The following is a 19,721-nucleotide window of genomic DNA, read 5'->3' as shown; positions in this document are numbered from 1 at the left end:
AATAAAACCTCAACCCTAGTGACCTAAGAATATAAGAATGGCCATATTGGGTCAGACCATGGTTCATCTGGCCCAGTATCCCGTCTTCTGACAGTGGTGGTGCCAGATGCTTCAGAAGGAATGAACAGACCAGGGTAATTTCTAGTGATCCATCCTCTGTCGTCCAGTGCCAGCTTCAGGCAGTCAGAGGTTAGGAACACCCAGAGCATGGGGTTGCATCTGTGACCATCTTGCCTAATAGCCATTGATGGACCTGACCTCCATGCATTTATCTCATTCTCCTTTGAACCCACTTATAGTTTTGGCCTTCTCAACCCCCCCGGCAACAAGTTCCACAAGTTGACTGTGCGTTGTGTGTCTATATGTTTGTTTTAAACCTGCTGCCTATTAATTTCATGGGGCAACCCCTGGTTTCTGTGTTATGCGAAGTGGTAAATAACACTTCCCTATTCCCTTGCTCTGTAGCATGCATGCTTTGACGGACCTCTATCATATCCCCCCTTAGTCCTCCCAATCACAGACATGGTATCCATTGCTCAATAGCACCCAAGAGATCCCCACGCCTCAGACAGCAGACACCTCTGATCCACTCCTGCTGAGCTTTTACTAAGTGATTTCAATTTCAAGCTGCTGTGACTTCTGATGCGTATTCATTTGAACGTTCTTCCTCTTCCCTCCCACTATCCTACCCCAGCCGATGTGGAATGATCCATTTGCATTCCTGCTTCTCCAGGTGAATCAAATAAATTGGTTGCTTTGGCCTGCAGCCAAAGGTCCTAGACAGCTGACGGACAGACGGAGGCTCAGTTTGCCAGCTGGAATAGCCTGGCCCACTGCTGGAGAAAGAAGAATGACAACGTGGCCACTTTTGTATCCCAAGCCCCTTGAAAGGAGGAGAGATTCTTCAGACTGCAGGGGCATGAAGGACTGATCCAACACCCAGTGAAGTCAATGGGAATCTTTCCTTTGATTTCAGTGGGCACTGATCAGGCCCTAAGGGAATGGTGCTAGACAGTCCGAGGATGGGTTTGCTTAGATCGGTGCAATAATGTGATGGCCACACCTGCAGTAATGGACCACGAGAGGGCCTCACTGAAGATGTGAAGGTTCCTGTATGTATTTCATTCTGGAAGCTGTAGGACAGAGTGAAGGGGAAATCTGGCCCGGCATAGACCATTATGTGAGGGGTAAATTGGGCAGATTAGTTAGGTTGAGCGGAGTGTTGTTTTAGCAGGGTAACCGCTGTGCCATGTTTGAGCAATTGCCCATCTGGCTAAACAAGACTTTATTGAGTGTTTCAGAAACCCACAGATCTTCCTCCACTGTCACTCTTTATTGAGGTTTCATTGCACTTTTTTGAATCAGCTGATTAGCGAAAGTATTGTCCTCACAGTTTTATCAGCAAATCGGGGGGTCAGCTTTGCATTTAGCATCCATCTGATTGGCTGGCAGCCGCTTGATTTCATTAGAGTAAATGCACAAAAATGACCTCCCTGCATCCACAAGTGACCTCTGAAACTTAGTGGTTTCCTGGCAGGTCACACATCTGGACTTCTTTGAATTGGCTGGGAGCAGGAAATCCCATGCTAACGAATGACATGCAAAAGACCACACTCTCTTTATTGGGTAAGAGCCTACTACTGTTACCTGCTAACGGAGCTACTCTTTTAGCTCAAGTGTTAGGGACCTGTGCATTTGGGGCCAACTTCAATGCTCACTAAAGTCAATGAGAATCTTTCCATTTAATTCAATGGGCCTTTGGTTGGTCCCCCTTGGTGATGAAGGTCTCAAGTTTAGTTGCTGCTGACAACCCACATAGGTAGGTGTCATTGCACAACCATCAAACTCCTGTTGCACTTGAGATTCTGCCCCCACTTGGCTCCAGCAAAATGGGATGTTCAGGGTCTGTCAGATCTTATGCAGGCAAAGCCCCCTTTTGACTAGCGTCTGTAGGAGTTTGCTTTGCCATGTTCCTCTGAAGACTCAGTAGACCTTTGGATCTACTCCAAGGAGCCATTGCAAGTGGCTCTCATGCAGTCGGCTTGAGTTTTAGGAACCAAACAGCCGAGGGGGTCTGGTCCCAGCTCCCCAGGTGCGTCATCTAGATGCTAGGTTTCAGAGTAGCAGCCGTGTTAGTCTGTATTCGCAAAAAGAAAAGGAGGACTTGTGGCACCTTAGAGACTAACAAATTTATTAGAGCATAAGCTTTCGTGAGCTACAGCTCACTTCACTTCACTTCGGAAATGCATCCGATGAAGTGAGCTGTAGCTCACGAAAGCTTATGCTCTAATAAATTTGTTAGTCTCTAAGGTGCCACAAGTACTCCTTTTCATCTAGACGCTAGTTGTGTCTGTTGATTGCAGAATAGGAATCTGTCATATAAGTTGCCTTGGGTGCATATATTACCCAGCAGGCTCCTCTAACTCACAGCCTGTCGCAGCAATGGTGGAGTCTGAGGGCTGGGGATTGTACCATGGCTTGCGGGTGCCCGGAGTTCACATGCTTTGAACAGGGCCCTGCTTTTAGGGGCTGTTCTGCTACTGGATGCGATGAGCTGCTGTTTGATTGAGAGGGAGGAAGGCGGAAGAAAGCCCAGTGTAGAGACAGGACAGATTTGGGTGGGGGAGTTTGAAAAGTAGCCAGGTAAGCACAAAACAAGTCCCCCCCACCCACTCCCTGCTGCTTTATATTTTGGTGTGAACGTGGCACGAGCATGGCAGGTTTCTGTTTAGCCACCTGACTATAGTCTGGGTCTGGGCCCCCATCTTGTGGCCAGTCCACACCAGAGGCTTAGGAGTTTGCCACTGCCTCTGGTTCAGGCAGGAGAGGTGTGTGTGTGAGAACCAGGGGGTGTTAGCCACCGGGGGAGTGATCCGTCCGGGGGGGTTAGCCACAGGGCCAGCTTCCCCCACGCCGCTTCGTGCGTGTGTGACATTGCAGATTGAGCTGGATAGCTGAGGGACGCACTTTAAGTACTGGCTTACCACAGCTGCTGCTCCCAGAGAATGACCGAATGCCCCCCCCCTTTTGTTCACACCACTGTAAGCCGTGCTTCTAGCCCAGAGGTGGGCAAACTACAGCCCGCGGGCCACATCCAGCCCACGGGACTGTCCTGCCCGGCCCTTGAGCTCCCGGCGTGGTTCCGAACCACGGAACCTCCCAGCGTGGAGGCCGGCCCCCGGCCCCTTCCCTACTGTCCCCCCTCCCCTGCAGCTTCAGCTCGCCGGGCCGCCAGCGCTTTGGGGGGCATGGCTGGCTCCGGTCGGGTGGCGTGGCTGCCCGTCCTGGTGCTCTGAGCGGCATGGTAGGGGGGTGGGGAGCAGGGGGGGTTGGATAAGGGGCAGAGGATCCCGGGGGCAATCAGCAGACAGGGAGCGGGGGGGTTGGATGGGGCGGAGGTTCGTGGTGGGGGCGGTCAGGGGATGGGGAGCAGGGGGGGTTGGATAGGGCATGGGAGTCTCAGGGGGCCTGTGTGGATGGGGTCGGGGCAGTCAGGGGACAGGGAGCAGAGAGGATTCGATGGGGGTGGGGTTCCAGGGGGGGCAGTTAGGGGCAGGGGGTCCTGGGAGGGGGCAGTCAGAGGACAGGGAGCAGTGGGGGTTGGATAGGGGGTAGGTCCTGGGAGGGGCAGTCAGGGGGCAGGGGTGTGGATAGGGGGTGGGGCACTCAGGGGACAGGGAGCAGTGGGGGTTGGATAGGGGGTGGGATCCGGGGGGACGGTTGGGGTGGTGGTGGTCAGGGGACAAGGAGCGGGGGGGTTGGATGGGTCGAGAGTTCTGAGGGGGGCATTCAGGGGGCAGGAAGTGGGAGGGAGCCGATGTGGGGGGCAGGCTGTTTGGGGGGCACAGCCTTCCCTACCCGGCCCTCCATACAGTTTCGGAACCCCGATGTGGCCCTCGGGCCAAAAAGTTTGCCAGTAGCCAGAAGAGCAGGGCCAGGAGGGTCTGGTTGTGGAGGTGGTGATGGTAGTGTGGACATCCATCCGCTGAGAACCCCCCAACTCACATCACATAAGCCTGTGAATGGCTGGGGGATGGCAGCAGCTTGTGGGCATCATTACCCCCCCCCCCGGAGAGGAACAGCTGTCCCCCACATGTTCTGGATGGTTATGCATCTTATCGGGGGAGGCCATTGGAAGGTGGCTTGTCATACGGCCAGCATCCCCTTCTGCAACGGCTTCATAATTTATGGGTGTGTCTACACGGCAATATAAGCCGAAGGTTAGAGGGACTTGAGTCAGCTAACTCATGTCAGGCTTGAGCGTCTACACTGCATTTTAACCCCATGTTTTCTAACCCATGCTCGAACCTATGGCTCTGGTGTCCACACTTCAGTGCGCAGACCCAAGTCAAAAAGAAAAGGAGGACTTGTGGCACCTTAGAGACTAACAAATTTATTAGAGCATAAGCTTTCATGAGCTACACTCACTTCATCGGATGCCTGGAAGGGAAGGCATCCGATGAAGTGAGCTGTAGCTCACGAAAGCTTATGCTCTAATAAATTTGTTAGTCTCTAAGGTGCCACAAGTCCTCCTTTTCTTTTTGCGAATACAGACTAACACGGCTGCTACTCTGAGACCTAAGTCAGAGTAACCAGCTCCCAGAATCCACAGCGCCCACCCCAAAATGTGGCCGCTCTAGCCTTAGGAGCATGGTGCACTGTGGGAAAAATTACCTGCCCACCCTGCCTGTCACCAGGAAGCAGCTCGCTTTGCAAAAGGCTTGATGGGTTCGTTCTCCACTGCAAGCCCGGGAGGCTGTCTGATAGCGCACTTGCAGATCGGGGAGCGGAAGGCAATGGGTTGATGCTGACCTGAGCTGCTGCCATTGGCAAAGCAGGGAGGGATTGCAGATGGTTGGGATAGAGAGGACTAAGGAAGGTGTCCCAGGGAATTGTAGGATACTTCCAGCTGCCAGGACCTGAGTTAAGCGGGGCTGCATCTACACTGCAAAACAATAAAGGCTCTGACCCTGGGTCCCAGCTTAACTTGAGCTCGGACCCTCCAGCCATGCAGGGTCCTGGGATCCAGGGTCTGAGTCCTGAGTTAGTGCAATTACATGTGGACGCAAGAGGGGTTAGGCATGAGCCCAGGCTCAAGCCTGGGCTTGCTTGCAGTGTAGACATACCCTATGTGGTGACCTGAGGCAACATGGGCTGTGTTTGGAGAGCCAGGGATGGTTACAGGCTCTTGTCTGGGACCCAGAGCCTCAGTAACAAATCCCCTTTTTAACCTTTGCAGTCTCTTTTATAGCTTGAAGGGCAAAGCCCCCTCGAGCTTTATTTGCCAAGCCAGGCCTGAATGAGAGGAAAGGAAAGGAAAGAATTGGAAACTTGAGAGACTGTTGCTTTAATTGGGGCCCTGGGAAGCCAAACATCCCCTTCCCCTGGTGTGAAACCCCCATCTGCCTCCTCCTAGCAGGGAGCAAACGGGAAGCGGTCAGGGCTCCGAGGAGAGGAAAAGTTCAGAGCGAGAAAGAGAGAGCGAGAGAGAGAGAGAGAGCTGAATGTTAAGCAGCTTTAAGGATCAAAAATAGACCGCACTTATATACAGTTTCATTTGGGCAGCCCCAGGAGGGGTGGGCTGAAGCCCCCGATGGCGACCTCCCTCCCCGGCCCACCCAGCCCTACCTCACCCACAAGTTCGCTCCCCGCTCCGCTCCACCCCCCCGCGCCCCCTTCACTTCCGCCGCCCGATCTGAGCCAGCAAGTGGGCGTTGGCGGCGGCCTTTGCCCGCAAGTTCTTGGCCTTGGCGATGTCGAAGAGGATGTTCATGATGTTGGTGGGCACGTCGAGGGAGAGGGTGAATTTGGTGCGCCGGTCGGTCTTGGCCCGGTTCTGGTACATCTTCCCCTTGAGCTGCGCCTGCGAGAGGTATTTGTAACGGGCGTCCCCTGCGAACGTCCGTTTCTCCTTTCCCACCTCCTCCTCTTCCTCCTGCTGAAAGGGAGCCTCCTTCCCGGGCAGGGAGTCGAAACTCCTCTTGTCCAGGAGGGCGCTCTCCTCCGGGCGGCTCTTCTCGGCCTCCGAGAGGGCGGCGTTGAGGCAGCGAAAGCGGGACTCGGCTTTGTACAGCTTGAGGGACAGGCCCGTCCGCGCGGCGCACACGATCAGGAGCAGCAGCAGGAGTCGGGTGGGCGACATGGTTCCCCCCTGAGGCTCAGGAGAGGGAGAGAAGGCAGGGAAGGTAGAAACGTCGGTAAGGGTCATTAGTATTAATCACGGTGTATCCTCAGGGCACATAGGCGCTGACTCCGTGGGTGCTCAGCACCCACCGGCAGGCCCCACCGATCAGTTTGCCCCCCCCCCCCGATCCCTCCCAGCACCTTCTGCCCGCTGGCGGCCCTGCCGATCAGCTCCGCTCCCTCCCCTCCAGTGCCTCCTGCCCACCACCGATCAGCTGTTCAGTGGCAGGCAGGAGGCGCTGGGGGGAGAGGGCAGGGCACGCTCGGGGGAGGGGTGGAATGGGGCAGGAGGAGACAGAGTGGGGCCTGGGGAAAGGGATGGAGTGGGGGCGGGGTCTCGGGTGGAGCACCCCCAGGGAAACGAGAAAGCCCATGCCTGTGATGGCAGCGTAGTCCAGTGATAAGGGGAGGGGATTGGGATTTCCAGATCTTGGAGGAGGTGTCTAGTGGTAAGAGCAGGGCATGAGGAATCAGGACTCCTGAGTTCTATTCCCACAACTAGGAGGAAGTATGGTCTAGTGCAGAGGCGATGCATAGGGTGGGGGGCATGCAGGGTCATATGCCCCCCAGATTTCTGCCAGGGTTTGCCGACCCGGCCCCCCTCCTTGTGCGGTAGCTCCTGCAGCTGGCAAGCTGCAAGCTGCAGCCACGGGGAGAAGCAGCAGCAAACAGCTGGGAGCTGCAGGGAGGGGCCACTGAGGGTAAGAGGAGGGGTGTGAGCCTGCGGGGGGGGGGGTGACTCAAGTTCTTGGGGAGGGTGAACATTTAAATTGTGCACCCCCATCAGCAGGTACAGATCTTCTCTTGTCTAGTGGTTAGAGCAGGGGATTGGGCGTCAGGCCCCCCTGTGTTCCACTGTGCCACGCCCATGGGTTCCCTCTGTAATTTTGGGTGGGTCGCTAAGACCCACATTTAGAAAAGTGGCCTCTAATTGTACATGCTGAACTGGAGACCTGATGCTTTGCAGACCTACAGACTATTCATACATAAGGATTGCTTTGCTTCACTGTTGCTGTAATGCAGCTGCCTCTGGGGTGGGACAAAACAGCTGTTATATCAGCTCCAGCAGTATTACTTGGGACACTGCCACAGGGTTGTCAGAATGTCATGGTCACCTTCCATCCTTCTTCCTCGTGGCCCCCCCTGTGCTCAATATGACTTCCCAGGCATCACCTTCCAAGGCTCCCCCCCACCCCACCCCCACCCTGACCAACTCAAAGCTGGTTCAAAATGTCGATTTTTGAAAAAGCACGTCCAGGCAATCGAAGCCCAATAGGCTTGCGTCCATGGTGCTAACTAACGCCAGTGGCAACATATGTTCCTATATCAATAGGAAACCCCATGCGGTGTTGGCAACCCATCTATTGCAGCCCTGAGAGTGCATCTGACTATAAACCCCAGTATTGCCAACCCTGACTCGTCAGAAATCGGGAGCCAGGGCCCCTCGAAATCATGAGCTGACTAACACCAACAACGCTCACCCTGACTGAGTCACCTTGGCTTGACCACAAAATGGCCGATAAGGACCGCGCCGTGTCCAGGGCAGGCAGGGGCTGTATAACCATGTCTCCACAGAGGTTTGATGGAGCACTAACAGGGCATCCCCAATACCCCTCAGCCCTGCCTTGCCACACAGCCATCTCATCCCGCCATCATTCCAGAGTCGAGCCCGCCGGCGGATGGATTTCACGTGGCAAGCGAAGACGAAAAGCTAAAATTTGGGGGGGAACAAAATTCTGAAAAAATGTTCACGTGGGGCCAGTGGAAAGGTTTAGTTGTCGCTCTCCAGCTCTCCAGACCATGCAGGTCTTTGGCCATCCTCAACTTTTCCCTCACTTCCTGCAGCCAAGGGCCTATTTTCCCCCATCAGTGCATTTGAAATGGTTCCTTTTCACCCATTTAAAGGGAAAGTAAACTTCAAAACGAAGGTTGTTTCAGGATGAACAAGCAAAACTTTCTGTGCCGAAAGGTGACATTTCGACTTAACCCTCCCCCCTGTCCTTTTTTCTAAATGATACGTCCTTGACAAATGTTGGTTTTGCCCAAACACGGTTTTCTCATGGCATGTCGTGATCAGCTCCCTTCCTGAGCTGCTGCTCCTCTAGGAGGGGTGGCTGACAATCACACTGGATATGTCTATATTCATAGGCGCTGGGGCTGGAGCACCCCTCGAAAGCCCCCCATCAGCCCTGCCGATCAGCGCCTCCCCCTCCCTCCCCATGCCTCCCGCCCGCCATGATCAGCTGTTTTGCGGCATGCGGAGGCTCTGGGGGCTGGGGAAGGGGCAGGAGTGAGAACGCGGTGCACTCGGGGGAGGGAGTGGAATGCGGCAGGAAGAGGCGGGGTGGGAGTGGGGACTTGAGGGAAGGGGTGGAGTGGGGGGCAAGGCCTGGGACAGAGCCAGGGGTCGAGCACCTCCTGCCACATTGGAAAGTCGGTGCCTGTGTCTATACTGCATACTAGCCTGGGGCTCTGGGACCTGTGGCCAGAGTGGGTACGTCTACACTGCAATGAGAAGCCCGTGGCACCGAGCCGCAGAGCCTGGGTCAATTGACTCAGGCTTGCAGGGCTCAGGCCCGCGGGGCTGAAAATTGCAGTGTAGGGGTCAGGGCTTGGGCTGGAGGCCCACCTCGAAGTTCAAACCCGCTAAACCAGGCCAGCCACAGCTGTGCTGTGTGTGTTACTGCAGTGTAGATGTACCCAGTGTTTCCAAGCTTGGGCTTGAGCATCCACACTGCGTTGTAAACTGGGTCCATAGTGTATTATACAGACCTTCTGGTTCAGGGCTGTGGTTTGAGCTGTGTCCACACTGCAAAACGACCGGGTCAGCCCTGAGTCACTTGGTCTCTGACCCAGGCCCTCAGCAGGTTCCTAGGGCAAGGCTCCTGCATGCTTTGCTGACCTACGTCAGACTGAGTTGTGTGTGGGAGGAAGGGGGCTGGGGCCCCAACCGGAGTCAGAGCCCAGGCTGTGTGGGCCGTGGAGACGTATCCTCTGTGAGCTGAGCAAACATTGGGCCTGGAGTGAGACTCCCAGACTCACTGCTTCTGTGACCCAGTCTGCGCTTGGAAGCCCAGATATTCACAGAGTTTAGGGTCAGGAAGAACCATCTCATCTGATCTCCAGTATAACCCAGGCCACAGATCCTCACCCAATTCCCCCTGCCTGGAGCTCCAGTATCTGGGGAGAGGAGGGCTGGAAAGTGGCTGCAGAAGGTCTGCCCCAGCAAGCCAGCCTAAGCTAGTGGGAGGCTGTGAAACACCTGCCTTTTCGCAGCTCTGCTGCGCATTCCTTTCCTGGTTTGGAAGGGTTTCTCCTCCTTGGGTCGGCTCTGGGATTGTTTAGTCTGCAGAAGAGAAGAATGAGGGGGGATTTGATAGCTGCTTTCAACTACCTGAAAGGGGGTTTCAAAGAGGATGGCTCTAGACTGTTCTCAATGGTAGCAGATGACAGAACGAGGAGTAATGGTCTCAAGTTGCAATGGGGGAGGTTTAGATTGGATATTAGGAAAAACTTTTTCACTAAGAGGGTGGTGAAACACTGGAATGCGTTACCTAGGGAGGTGGTAGAATCTCCTTCCTTAGAGGTTTTTAAGGTCAGGCTTGACAAAGCCCTGGCTAGGATGATTTAACTGGGACTTGGTCCTGCTTTGAGCAGGGGGTTGGAGTAGATGACCTTCTGGGGTCCCTTCCAACCCTGATATTCTATGATTCTATGATTCTTCCTGAGAGGGGCCGGGCATCCCAACTCCCTTTGCAGTCAAGGGGAGTTCTGAGTGCTTGGCACCTCTCAAGATCAGGCCAGCGAATGAGCCATTCACGGCAGGCAGGAAACCTGCTGCAGCCGGACCGAGTGGAGAGACAGGGAGATCCCAGCCAGCCTGGCACTCCTTTTGACTGTTCACAAACTTTGTTTGCCTGGGACATCCCAGGTAAACCCGCGACTTGAAGGGCGCCCCCCTTCCCGTCCATGGATTCTAGTTGTTTTCCTGGCTAGCATGAAAAACGCTGGCACAGGACTCAGGAGACCTGGTTTCTAGTCCTGACTCTGTCACCGGGCAGCCCATGGGAATATCACTGCCCTGCTCTGTGCCTCAGTTTCTCCATCTATATAATGGGTGTAATGCTATTGCCTTCCTTGGTAAAGCGCTTTCAGATCTACTGATGAAAAATGCTGCATAAGAGCTAGGTGTTGTTATTAATAATGGAAACTCCACCGACGGAGCCATTTGAAGTAGGATGGAGGAATACACAGTAGGGAACAAGCCAGTGTTGGCAAAAGGAGATGTGGAGGGATGAAGAGTTGGCATTTCTAACAGCACGGCCTCCTAGACACCATCACGGTGACAATGCATTGTCTGGCTGTGGATGCTCAAAGGTCCTGGTGCGGTCACTGGCCTGATGCACCCATCTACCATTGCTTCGCAGTCTATGGGAGAGGCCTTAGCACCTATGAATTCCACTGTTCCAAATAGAAAAGGAGTACTTGTGGCACCTTAGAGACTAACAAATTTATTAGAGCATAAGCTTTCGTGAGCTACAGCTCACACGAAAGCTTATGCTCTAATAAATTTGTTAGTCTCTAAGGTGCCACAAGTATTCCTTTTCTTTTTGCGAATACAGACTAACACAGCTGCTACTCTGAAAACTGTTCCAAATGACGCTATTCGTTCCCTATTATCTAATCTATTCCATCCAGTCATCCATGACAATTATAACGAGCCAGCAAAAGACTAGGAGCAATTTCCCGTTGGGTCACTGTCCTGAGTTACGAGTCGGTAGCTAGAGGGCTGGGGATTTTCTTTAGCAGTGTGACGTGCTGTTACATCAAGGGACATGTCACAAGGGAACGGGGCAGATTGCTTGTTTCATGGTCAGCTCTCTCGCCCCTGCAGCCAGTAGGATGATCCAAGGCTGTGAATGAACCTGGGACCAAATAGGTAAACAGCCGAATGCTGTGGCAATGTTGTACACCAGCATCGCTTGAACCGCACCCTGGCCAGATGCAGGGCAGCATTGTCCCAGGGAGGAAGCAGGCGGAGGGATCCTACATGCATGCACTGACCGTCACAGAGGCACACACAGACCCACAGGGATGGACACGCAGACACTCACCTTCTCTTTAGAAAAATACCTTATTCAGCTAATATTTCCCCCCATTATTCCAACCTGTAGCACTTGGGTGGCACCTTTCTTAGGATGACCTCACAGCATTTCACAAGAGCCGGAGCCAGTTTTACAGACGAGGCAATTAAGGCACAGGGGGATGTAGTTATATTATGGCAAAGCCTAGGGGCTCCGATACAGGCTCCACTGTGCCAGGTGCTGTACACACACAGAATGAAAAGACAGTCCCTATCTCAAAGAGCCTTCAGCCTGGCTGCCCAAGGTCACACCCTGGGAGCTAGGAACTAGCAGTGTGATCTAGTGATTAGAGCACCAGCCTGGGACTCAGGGGTCTTGGCTTCTTGTCCCAGCTCTGCCACTGGCTGTCTGGGTGAACTGGGGTAAATTCTGTGCCTCAGTTTCCCCATATATAAAATGGGGATAATGGCACTGCTCTCCTTTATAAAGTGCTTTGAGATCTACTAAAGAAAAGCATGATATTGTAATATTCGCTAGCTACTATACCACATTGCAGACTCAAAACCGCCAAGTTTGGCCTTTCCACTGTATCAATATCTACCTTTTAGATACTGACACAAAACAAAGCGGTGTATAGAGATCCTTGTGTGTGCTACCTTTTGTGAACCACAGGCTCCCCTTAGTGGGTATTTCAGTACCCTGCAGGCTAAGCAATAAGTGACAGAGATCCTATCCATATGTCTACACAGCAACTAGACACCCGCGCCTGGCCCAGGCTCACAGGGCTTGGGCTGTAGAGATGTTTCATTGCCGTGTTTAGCCTTCCAGGCTCTAGCACCCTGCGAGGTGTGTGTGTGTGTGTGTGTCTCAAAGCTCAGGCTCCAGCTCTAGCCTGGAAGTCTACACAGCAACAAAAGAGCCCCCCCCGCAAGCCTGAGTCAGCTGGCACGGGCCGGCCGCAGGTTTGTCTTTGCTGTGTAGACAGACCCAAGGAGAGACAAGGTGGGTGGGGTAATAGCTTTTACTGGGCCAACTTCTGTTGGTGTGAGAGTCACTCTGCCGAGCTTCCACAGCGCTCTTCTTGTGTCTCTAATATCCTGGGACCAACGCGGCCACAACCCTGCCGTAAGCCTCATTTGTGGGTCCAAAGTAGGTGTCCAAAGCAGTCTGGCTAGATCCTCTATTGTCAGTCCCGTGGGTCACTCACCCGGCTCAAACTCTGTGTGACTTGCTGCAGGGCTGGAGGGGGGCAGTTGGATTTTCAATTCAAGATCGCAATACCAGAGAGCCTAGAATATAAAACCTCCCCTGATATTTAGGGCTGGTGGAGGGAACCAGGGGGACAGCCCCGCAGACGGGAGCCAGTCACACAACAGGTACAGCACAGACAGCCCTGCTGACAGCTACCTGGTGCCCTGCAGCTAATGTGCCCCAAACCTGACCAGGTTTGAGTGATCTCCAGTGGCCAGGGCCGTGGCTTTGGGCACAGGAATGGGGATGGCTAAGCAGGGGCCAGTGGAGAAAGGGAGGATGGGGAAGCCAGCAGGTCACTCTGCCCCATTAAGGGCTCGTGGAGGCCCTACTCTGGACCTTAGGGCATGTGCTGTGGGCTTCCCACCCATTCCACACATCTATTATCTTAGCTGGTCTGCCTAACCCTCCATTGGATCCTTGGGGTCCCTCCCAGCCAGCTCCCACTGGATGCGGGCACTATGAGCCTTGTCAGATCCCCAGCTAGGGTTGGTCCCCATAATGGGCCAAATTCAGACAAAGGTGTGGCCCAGGATGAGAATCTTCAGAATGGTGGAGGCTGGGGGCCCCTCTGCCAGCCACCTAAGGCTCATGGGGGACCCCCGATCCTCTTCCTGTCTGTGTGGGGAAGGTTGAGGTATCCCAAAAGGTTTCTAAGGTGGGCCTCAGGGAGTCTCCTACCACTCATGGGAGGTGAAGCTGGAGCACCTTTCAAGTAGCCTTCTGGGGTTGCCAGGAGGCTGGTACACTTATCCAAGCAGAGCCTTCCTCCTGGGCACCCTCTAAGCTCCACAGGAATTGAGCCTGAGGAGACCCACAGGAAGGAAGTGGGGAATGCCCCTTGATATATGTCCCCACCAATCCTCCTGCTCCCCTCATCCCCCCCTTTAAGACCTGAGATGGTTCCCACCCTGCACACATCCTAAGGTCTGCCAGAGAGGGGCTCCCCTCTTGGGCCGTGCATGGGAACGCTCCCCTCTCCACAGACAGTAGGGAGTCAGGGGAAAGGGAGGGAGAATCTCCCCCCCCATTTCCAAGCCCACTGCTCCCTCCCGTCCCTCAGTAGGACAATCAAAAAAACTAAGGAAATTCCCATACAAAAAACTTTCTTGCAGGGTGTTTAAATCTGCAAGCGCATCCCAGTGTGTTGATCGGGCCTCACCTTTCCAGTGCATTAGAGTTAATAAAATAAAGTAAGCACCCCAGGAATTTCAATCCTGAGGTTTCACTTCCATAACAAGCCACAGTCATGCTCACAAAATACCCATAACCTTAATTCTGCCCCCTAGAGCTGCGAGGCTGTAGTATTCTCAGCTGGGTTTAGAAAGCATTGTGTAACATCACTGCCAGGCTTGGTCTTAAGGAAGTTGGTGGTTCAGCTGATTGTCTTTTGAGTGAAAGAAGTCATCTAAGAGAATGAGAGCGAAGTTGTCGATTTGATTTATGGACTAAACACCCAACTCTTGTCCAAGAACATCTGGCCTGGATGGTTGTTTGAAATTGTTCCCTGTTTGGTAAATCCCAGGGTACTAATGGCTAGAGTCACTGTGGAGGTTGATAATTATTAATGTGTATGGGGTGGAGGAATGGCCCTGTAATTCCTGTCTGGATGGGTGACTTTGCATACAGAACTGCACAGAAAACTGTGTGCCTGATTCTCAACTGCCTTGCACTTTATATCTCTGAAACCCCTGGATCAAATGATCCCAAATTTGGATCACTGACCCCAGCCAAGGGGTTTCAAGGCAATCTGAATCACCGTGCAAATTTTAGAGCACTTAGGAAAGCTGAGCTTTAACCAGAAAGTTGGTCTCAATTTTAGCTATAGTAGCGCTGGTGGTCTACTATAACATAGTCATTAACTCATGTGCAAAATGGGTGCAAAGTGGTGCATAAGACTACCATCTGGAGCTGGTCTCATTCTTCCCCCACTTTGCACAGGTGTAAATAACGACACAAAGCAGAAGGCAATGGCGGATAGGGCCCATAGTGTTGTGAAAATGGTTTTAAAAATGCCCGATACCTTGAGAAAATATATAGTGACTGTGGATTGTTAATGAAGAAAGCCCAGAGAGCCTGCATTGGGCCGGCTGACGCTGGCCACTGGCACAGAATGCATAGTCCACTGTGAGTAGGGTGACCAGATGTCCCAATTTTATAGGGACAGTCCCAATTTTGGGGGCTTTTTCTTATATAGGCACCTATTACCCACCACCCCCGTCCCGATTTTTCACACTTGCCCTCTAGTCATCCTAACTGTGAGCTGGAGGTGCTTTTTACAGCATGGATCCCTCTAGTATTTTGGGGAGGGCTGCCTGGACAAGGAATTGGCAGCCGAGAGAGTTCTGAAGGACGTTTTTTTTCAGGCCAACGGCTGCAGCAGTATTTTTACCTGCTCTTCCCGAGGACCAAGCTGTGCAATGCAACGTTTCTCCATTTCCCCACATGTGAGGTTCAGCAGCTGTTGTCTCCACCGGGGCAGAGTTAAGGCTATGGCTCTTATCGGAGGGTAACTCTGTGGCTGGTGGCAGAAATGCTAGCTCAATTTGGAACTTTCCAGGCTTCTGTATTTTCATGATGGTTGCCAACATGAACGTGCTCAGAAGGGAAGACATGCTCCTCACCCTGATACTTGCCTGTAATTGTCACTTCCCCTGGACCAAGGGCTGAGTTGGGGACTAGTTAATGTTTGTGTAGTGCTTTGAATGCATAAAGCACACGGAAATGCTGTGGGTATTGGTTGTCTGTTATGAGCGCTTTGGGATGGAGCCTTGTTTTGCAGGGCCTGTTGGCGTGGTAGCACCTCGGTCTCTCCTGCTCTTCTGTGCCTCTGGCACACAATTTGGCCTCTTGAGGATGGAAATGCTTGAATTTAATTAAAGTAATTGGGATCAATACAGGGGTAGTTGGGTGAAATGTAATAGCCTGGGACAGGAGATCATACTAGGGGACCTGATGGTACATTCTGGCCTCTATGAAATCAGGCATCCAAGACAATGATGAGTCTGTAGGTCTCTAGAGACCTTTTCGTCTCTTCAGTTAGCACAACTCTGCTCTGGCATCAGGACTGGCCAGGTCCTATGGGCTCACGGTGGCTTTGAGCAGGTCCATGCTATATAGCTGGACTGGAAAGCTGTCTGAGGACAGTCATGAATCAACTATTAAAAGGGTCCCTTTCAGCTGAGATCAGCTCAGGAAGACTCCTAGTGGCTGGGCAAAAAGGAAGCGCCTTCCTGACTCCTGGAAGAGTGTGATGGACCAGTCTGCGTCTCACTTATGGTGCAGGAGACACCCACCACCCACTTAGCTTGACAGGCCGGCTGGACAAGGAGCCCTGTCATTGCTCGCTGCCATTCTCACTTGTTTCCTTGGGGTGATGTGCCAGGCACAATGGTGACAGAACCAGGCGTCTGCCTGTAACAGCCTGCCGTGGTTCGGAGGACAGGCGGCTGGAGAATGGCAGTGGAGCTCTGAACTAGGCCCGGATCCAGCGGAGTACGTAGGCCTGTGTATAACGCTGAGCATGCGTGTGCACCCATTGGAGTCAGCAGAACCAGCCATCATATTTCACCCCGTCTCTCTGAAGAATGAGGCACGTCTGTCGGCTTAGAGGACCCAGGAACCATATTCCTCATCCGGGAGCTACCTCTTAGTGCGGCCCATTTCAGAACGACCGGTGAGACCCGCCGGCCCAAGCCTACAATGCACATGTGGACATGGTTAGGTCTGAGGCCCCATGGCTGCATATGTCTGAGCAAGAGTGAGGGTTGCCTGGCATGGAGGGGCTGCTGGTTTTTTCAATCCCATTCCTGTCCTTAGCTGGTGGCTCCCACCTCTCTCCCCTCCACCCTCTCCAAGGGGCTCTGCTCATTCTCCACCCTTCTGCCGTCTTCCTCTTTTAAATAGAAAAGGTTTCCTGCTGCCCTGCTCCCAGCCCTCTGGCTGCCGAGGGTCTGGGAGAGCCTGCGCTGATCGTGGGTCCCAAGGCCCAGCTCAAGGGGGGCCTCAGGGCTGAAATAGCACCGGGGCAGGACTGAGGAGTGAAGGCTGAGCTGTGTGCCCACAGGTCAGGATTGTGGCATGCGCCATGTCTGCCACCGCTTTGCCTGGCTCAAGCTTTTGTGATCAGCCTCTCGCTTTGGTTGCACTGTGGGCTTGATCCTGCGAGATGTTCAGCACCTCGTTAACGGCAGGGGAGAGTGCTCAGCGCCTTGCAAAATCAGGACTTAAACTCTGCCATGAAACGTTAATAGGCCGATAACCCAACCCCACCCTCACCCCCCCACACACATCTGAGATACAGCCTTTGACCTGGCACTTCACTCCCCACCCCTGGGAACAGGGAGCCAGGATACCCTTCAAAAGTGATTTTAACTTCCTGCCAGAGGGACAGGGACTATGGGGGGGGCTGTTTTGTAAGAGTGGCTTTCCATTCTCCCTCTTCTCTGACGCCCACTGCTCTCGCGCGGGTGCACCAATAAACTTGACTGCATGAGTTGGAGTCAGATAGATGGAGTTTTGATAGGTTTTAAACCATACGCCCTACAGGATTCATCAGCCTGCACTTGCCTGAATAGATCTCAGCAAAGACCCACATCCTGCTTATTTTCCCCTATAAATGCATGGGCCCATCTCCTCAGTGGGTGGAAATCCATGTTGCTCTACAATAGATTTCCACCTTTTGAAGATCTGGCCCCATGTGCTCTGTTAGTGTCAAGGGCTATTGGCTCTGGATTATTATGAGCTACAGTTTTGACAGCTGTGTTGTTCAGATTTCGTTTGGAAACACCCAGCCATGATTAAGAACTAGTCGAGCCCCTTCCAATGTTGTCTCCAGGGATGATATTCCGCTAATCAGTGCGAATCTGTCAGACGATTTGCATCTCTCTGAGCCCTGCATAACTAACTATCAAATCAGTTCGCAACACTCTTTATACCATCATCTGATAATGGAAAGTCTGGCCCTAGGTCAGGCAATGACTGGACTAGCTTGCCCCATCTCTGAAAACTCTTTGGGGGCTTCTGGGAGCTGTCATTGGCGACGGGGACCATCACTGGCGACTGGGACCACAGAACATGAAAAAACGCAAATGAAACATGCCCCGAAGCATCGTTGGTTTTCAGATGCCCAGATGCCGGATTAATATCATAAAAAAATTCAATCAAGGCAAAGTTTCAACACAATACACTGCCGATGGCCTGGCTAATGAGTTCTCTTTTCTTGGCTACTGCAAAAAATATCTTTTGGTAACCATCCTGTTGTGTCTCTTGTACCTGAGAATCCTAGTGCACTGGTAACCATTACAAAGTCTTGCTCCCTGGAACTGTCACCAAAGAAATGTGGAATTCAGCCGAAAGAAGCAGCAAACCAGTTTCCGAAGAAGCTTGGATTGAGTCTGATGATGACATTTACGAGACGTGATCCACAGGTGCCTTTAGGGGCACATCTTCAGCTGGGATAAATTGTCATAGCTCCAATGGACAATTTACAGACATTATATCGAAAAGCTACAGACAATTGGAGCTATCAGAATTTACACTAGCTGGGGACCTACACCTGCCTCTTAGCTATTAAAGACAGGAGGAAAAGTGAAGCAGACGTGCAAGGCAGGTCAAGCAAGTTGGGAATAAAGCTTTTTCTGACTTATTGGTGTCCCCCTATAACAAAGACTCCAGCTAGAGCTAATTAGATGGATCTGATTTGCCACAGCTCAGCTTCCCATCGAAAGTAGTCGCAGAAAGATCAAATATTACACATTTGGATCTCAGCCACAGACACCTCCCCTTTGCTAACTAATAAACCAACTGCACATTTCAAATGGCCTATTCCGTTGCTGATGCACAAAACTGACTTTAGCCGTGGGGCTGACTCTGTCTTGCTTTCCCATTCTGTCTTTAGAAAGAGCATTTTGTGTCCCCCTCCCTGGAGATAACCCTCGAAAAATGTCAAACCCACCTCTTTCCCCCGTCCCTGGAGCTAGTCAGTTTGACTCTGAAAACTCCAGCCGGTGCTTTAGCTGATCCTTTGCCTCAGTAACTCAAAAGACAAAGTCATTTTTGTCTCTTAATACAGTTTCCTAGATTGCTTTTGGATAGAATGCTTGTCTCCTTTTGCATAGAAATGTGGCACCCAGCAGGGACCCAAGCACCTAGGAGAAGCACTGAAATATTTAAACTTTGTTGCAAACAAAGCTGGTTGCTCTTTAATAAATGAATTCCAAGCAATGCACTCACCTGTAAGTATGCTGTGCTCAGGAGGGAGAGCGCTCACTGTTGCAAGCCGCCGTCTCAGAGTAAGGAGAAATATATCAGGAACATTAGCCCGAACTTCTGTATCCTGCCTTTTCTTTTATTGTTATTAAGAGGGCTGCGATATTTTTTCTCTCTATGGAAACGCTTCCCCCCCCTCCCTTGTGTATATATAAAAATGAGTGATCACGGGGTCTGAATCGTAACTCCAGCCGCGGAGCCTTCATTTGGACATGATTTCATTAAAATGAAATCAGAAGGAGCTGGCAACGTCACGGGGCTGAGATGTCCCTTCCCATTCAGAAGAAAAAAAAAAAGCTGGCCATTAAGAGTCACACCAAGAAGAGGAGCTGTTGCAAACTCCAGGACCATACAGAGTACACACAGACACACATATGCTTTGCTAGAACTCTCCTGCTTGGAATCAAGAGACATTGCACTAACACTTAGCACTTTGGGCCAGATTTTTAGAGGTATTTAGGCCCCTAACGATGAAGATAGGCACCTAGTGGGATTTTTAAAAGCACCTCGGCTCCTATTTGAGTCTTTATACCTTTACAAAACTGGCCCTTTGTCTCTTCTGTGTATTTGCAGACATTCAGGGCAAAATCTATCCCTGGTGAATGCCACTGACTTAATTCACTTGCATGAGGGGTAGATTTGGCCTTTAGTAACCAATATTCAACTCAGCCCATTTGTGGTAGATGAGGAAGTATTACTGTCCTCACGTGACAGACTGGGGAAATGGAGGCCGCGAGGTTATCAGACTTGCCCCAGGCTACAGAAAGATTCAGAGATGGGGTTCGAATTCCAGAGACCCTGCCTTCCAGAGCCCAGCCAGCTACCAGAACGAGGAGCTGCTTTGATGATAACAAAAGGCAACACGGAGCAAAGTCAACACAACCCAGGATAAAGTCGCTAGAATTAGTGGGGGCTTTATGCCAAGGAGCCTTA

General features: G+C 52.3%; 1 protein-coding gene across 1 annotated transcript; it reads right to left on the bottom strand.

Annotated features, from left to right (window-relative positions):
• Positions 1-5,677: 5,677 nt before the first annotated feature.
• UCN3 (urocortin 3) lies at positions 5,678-19,373 on the bottom strand. Its single transcript, XM_038386312.2, has 2 exons — positions 18,753-19,373; positions 5,678-6,151 (listed from the first exon to the last, which is right to left on the bottom strand). Exon 2 carries the CDS (start codon positions 6,140-6,142, stop codon positions 5,678-5,680), a length of 465 nt encoding a protein of 154 aa, XP_038242240.1. The 5' UTR covers positions 6,143-6,151; positions 18,753-19,373.
• Positions 19,374-19,721: the final 348 nt, after the last annotated feature.

This window comes from Dermochelys coriacea, chromosome 1 (genome assembly GCF_009764565.3).
Source record: "Dermochelys coriacea isolate rDerCor1 chromosome 1, rDerCor1.pri.v4, whole genome shotgun sequence".
NCBI lineage: Eukaryota > Metazoa > Chordata > Testudines > Dermochelyidae > Dermochelys > Dermochelys coriacea.
Note: the sequence above shows the minus strand (reverse complement) of the source record. Positions and strands in the feature narration are given on the sequence as shown.

Bases quoted from the DNA above. Each gene is read 5' to 3' on its own strand.
- UCN3 (XM_038386312.2), bottom strand. From the start codon at position 6,142: ATGTCGCCCACCCGACTCCTGCTGCTGCTCCTGATCGTGTGCGCCGCG.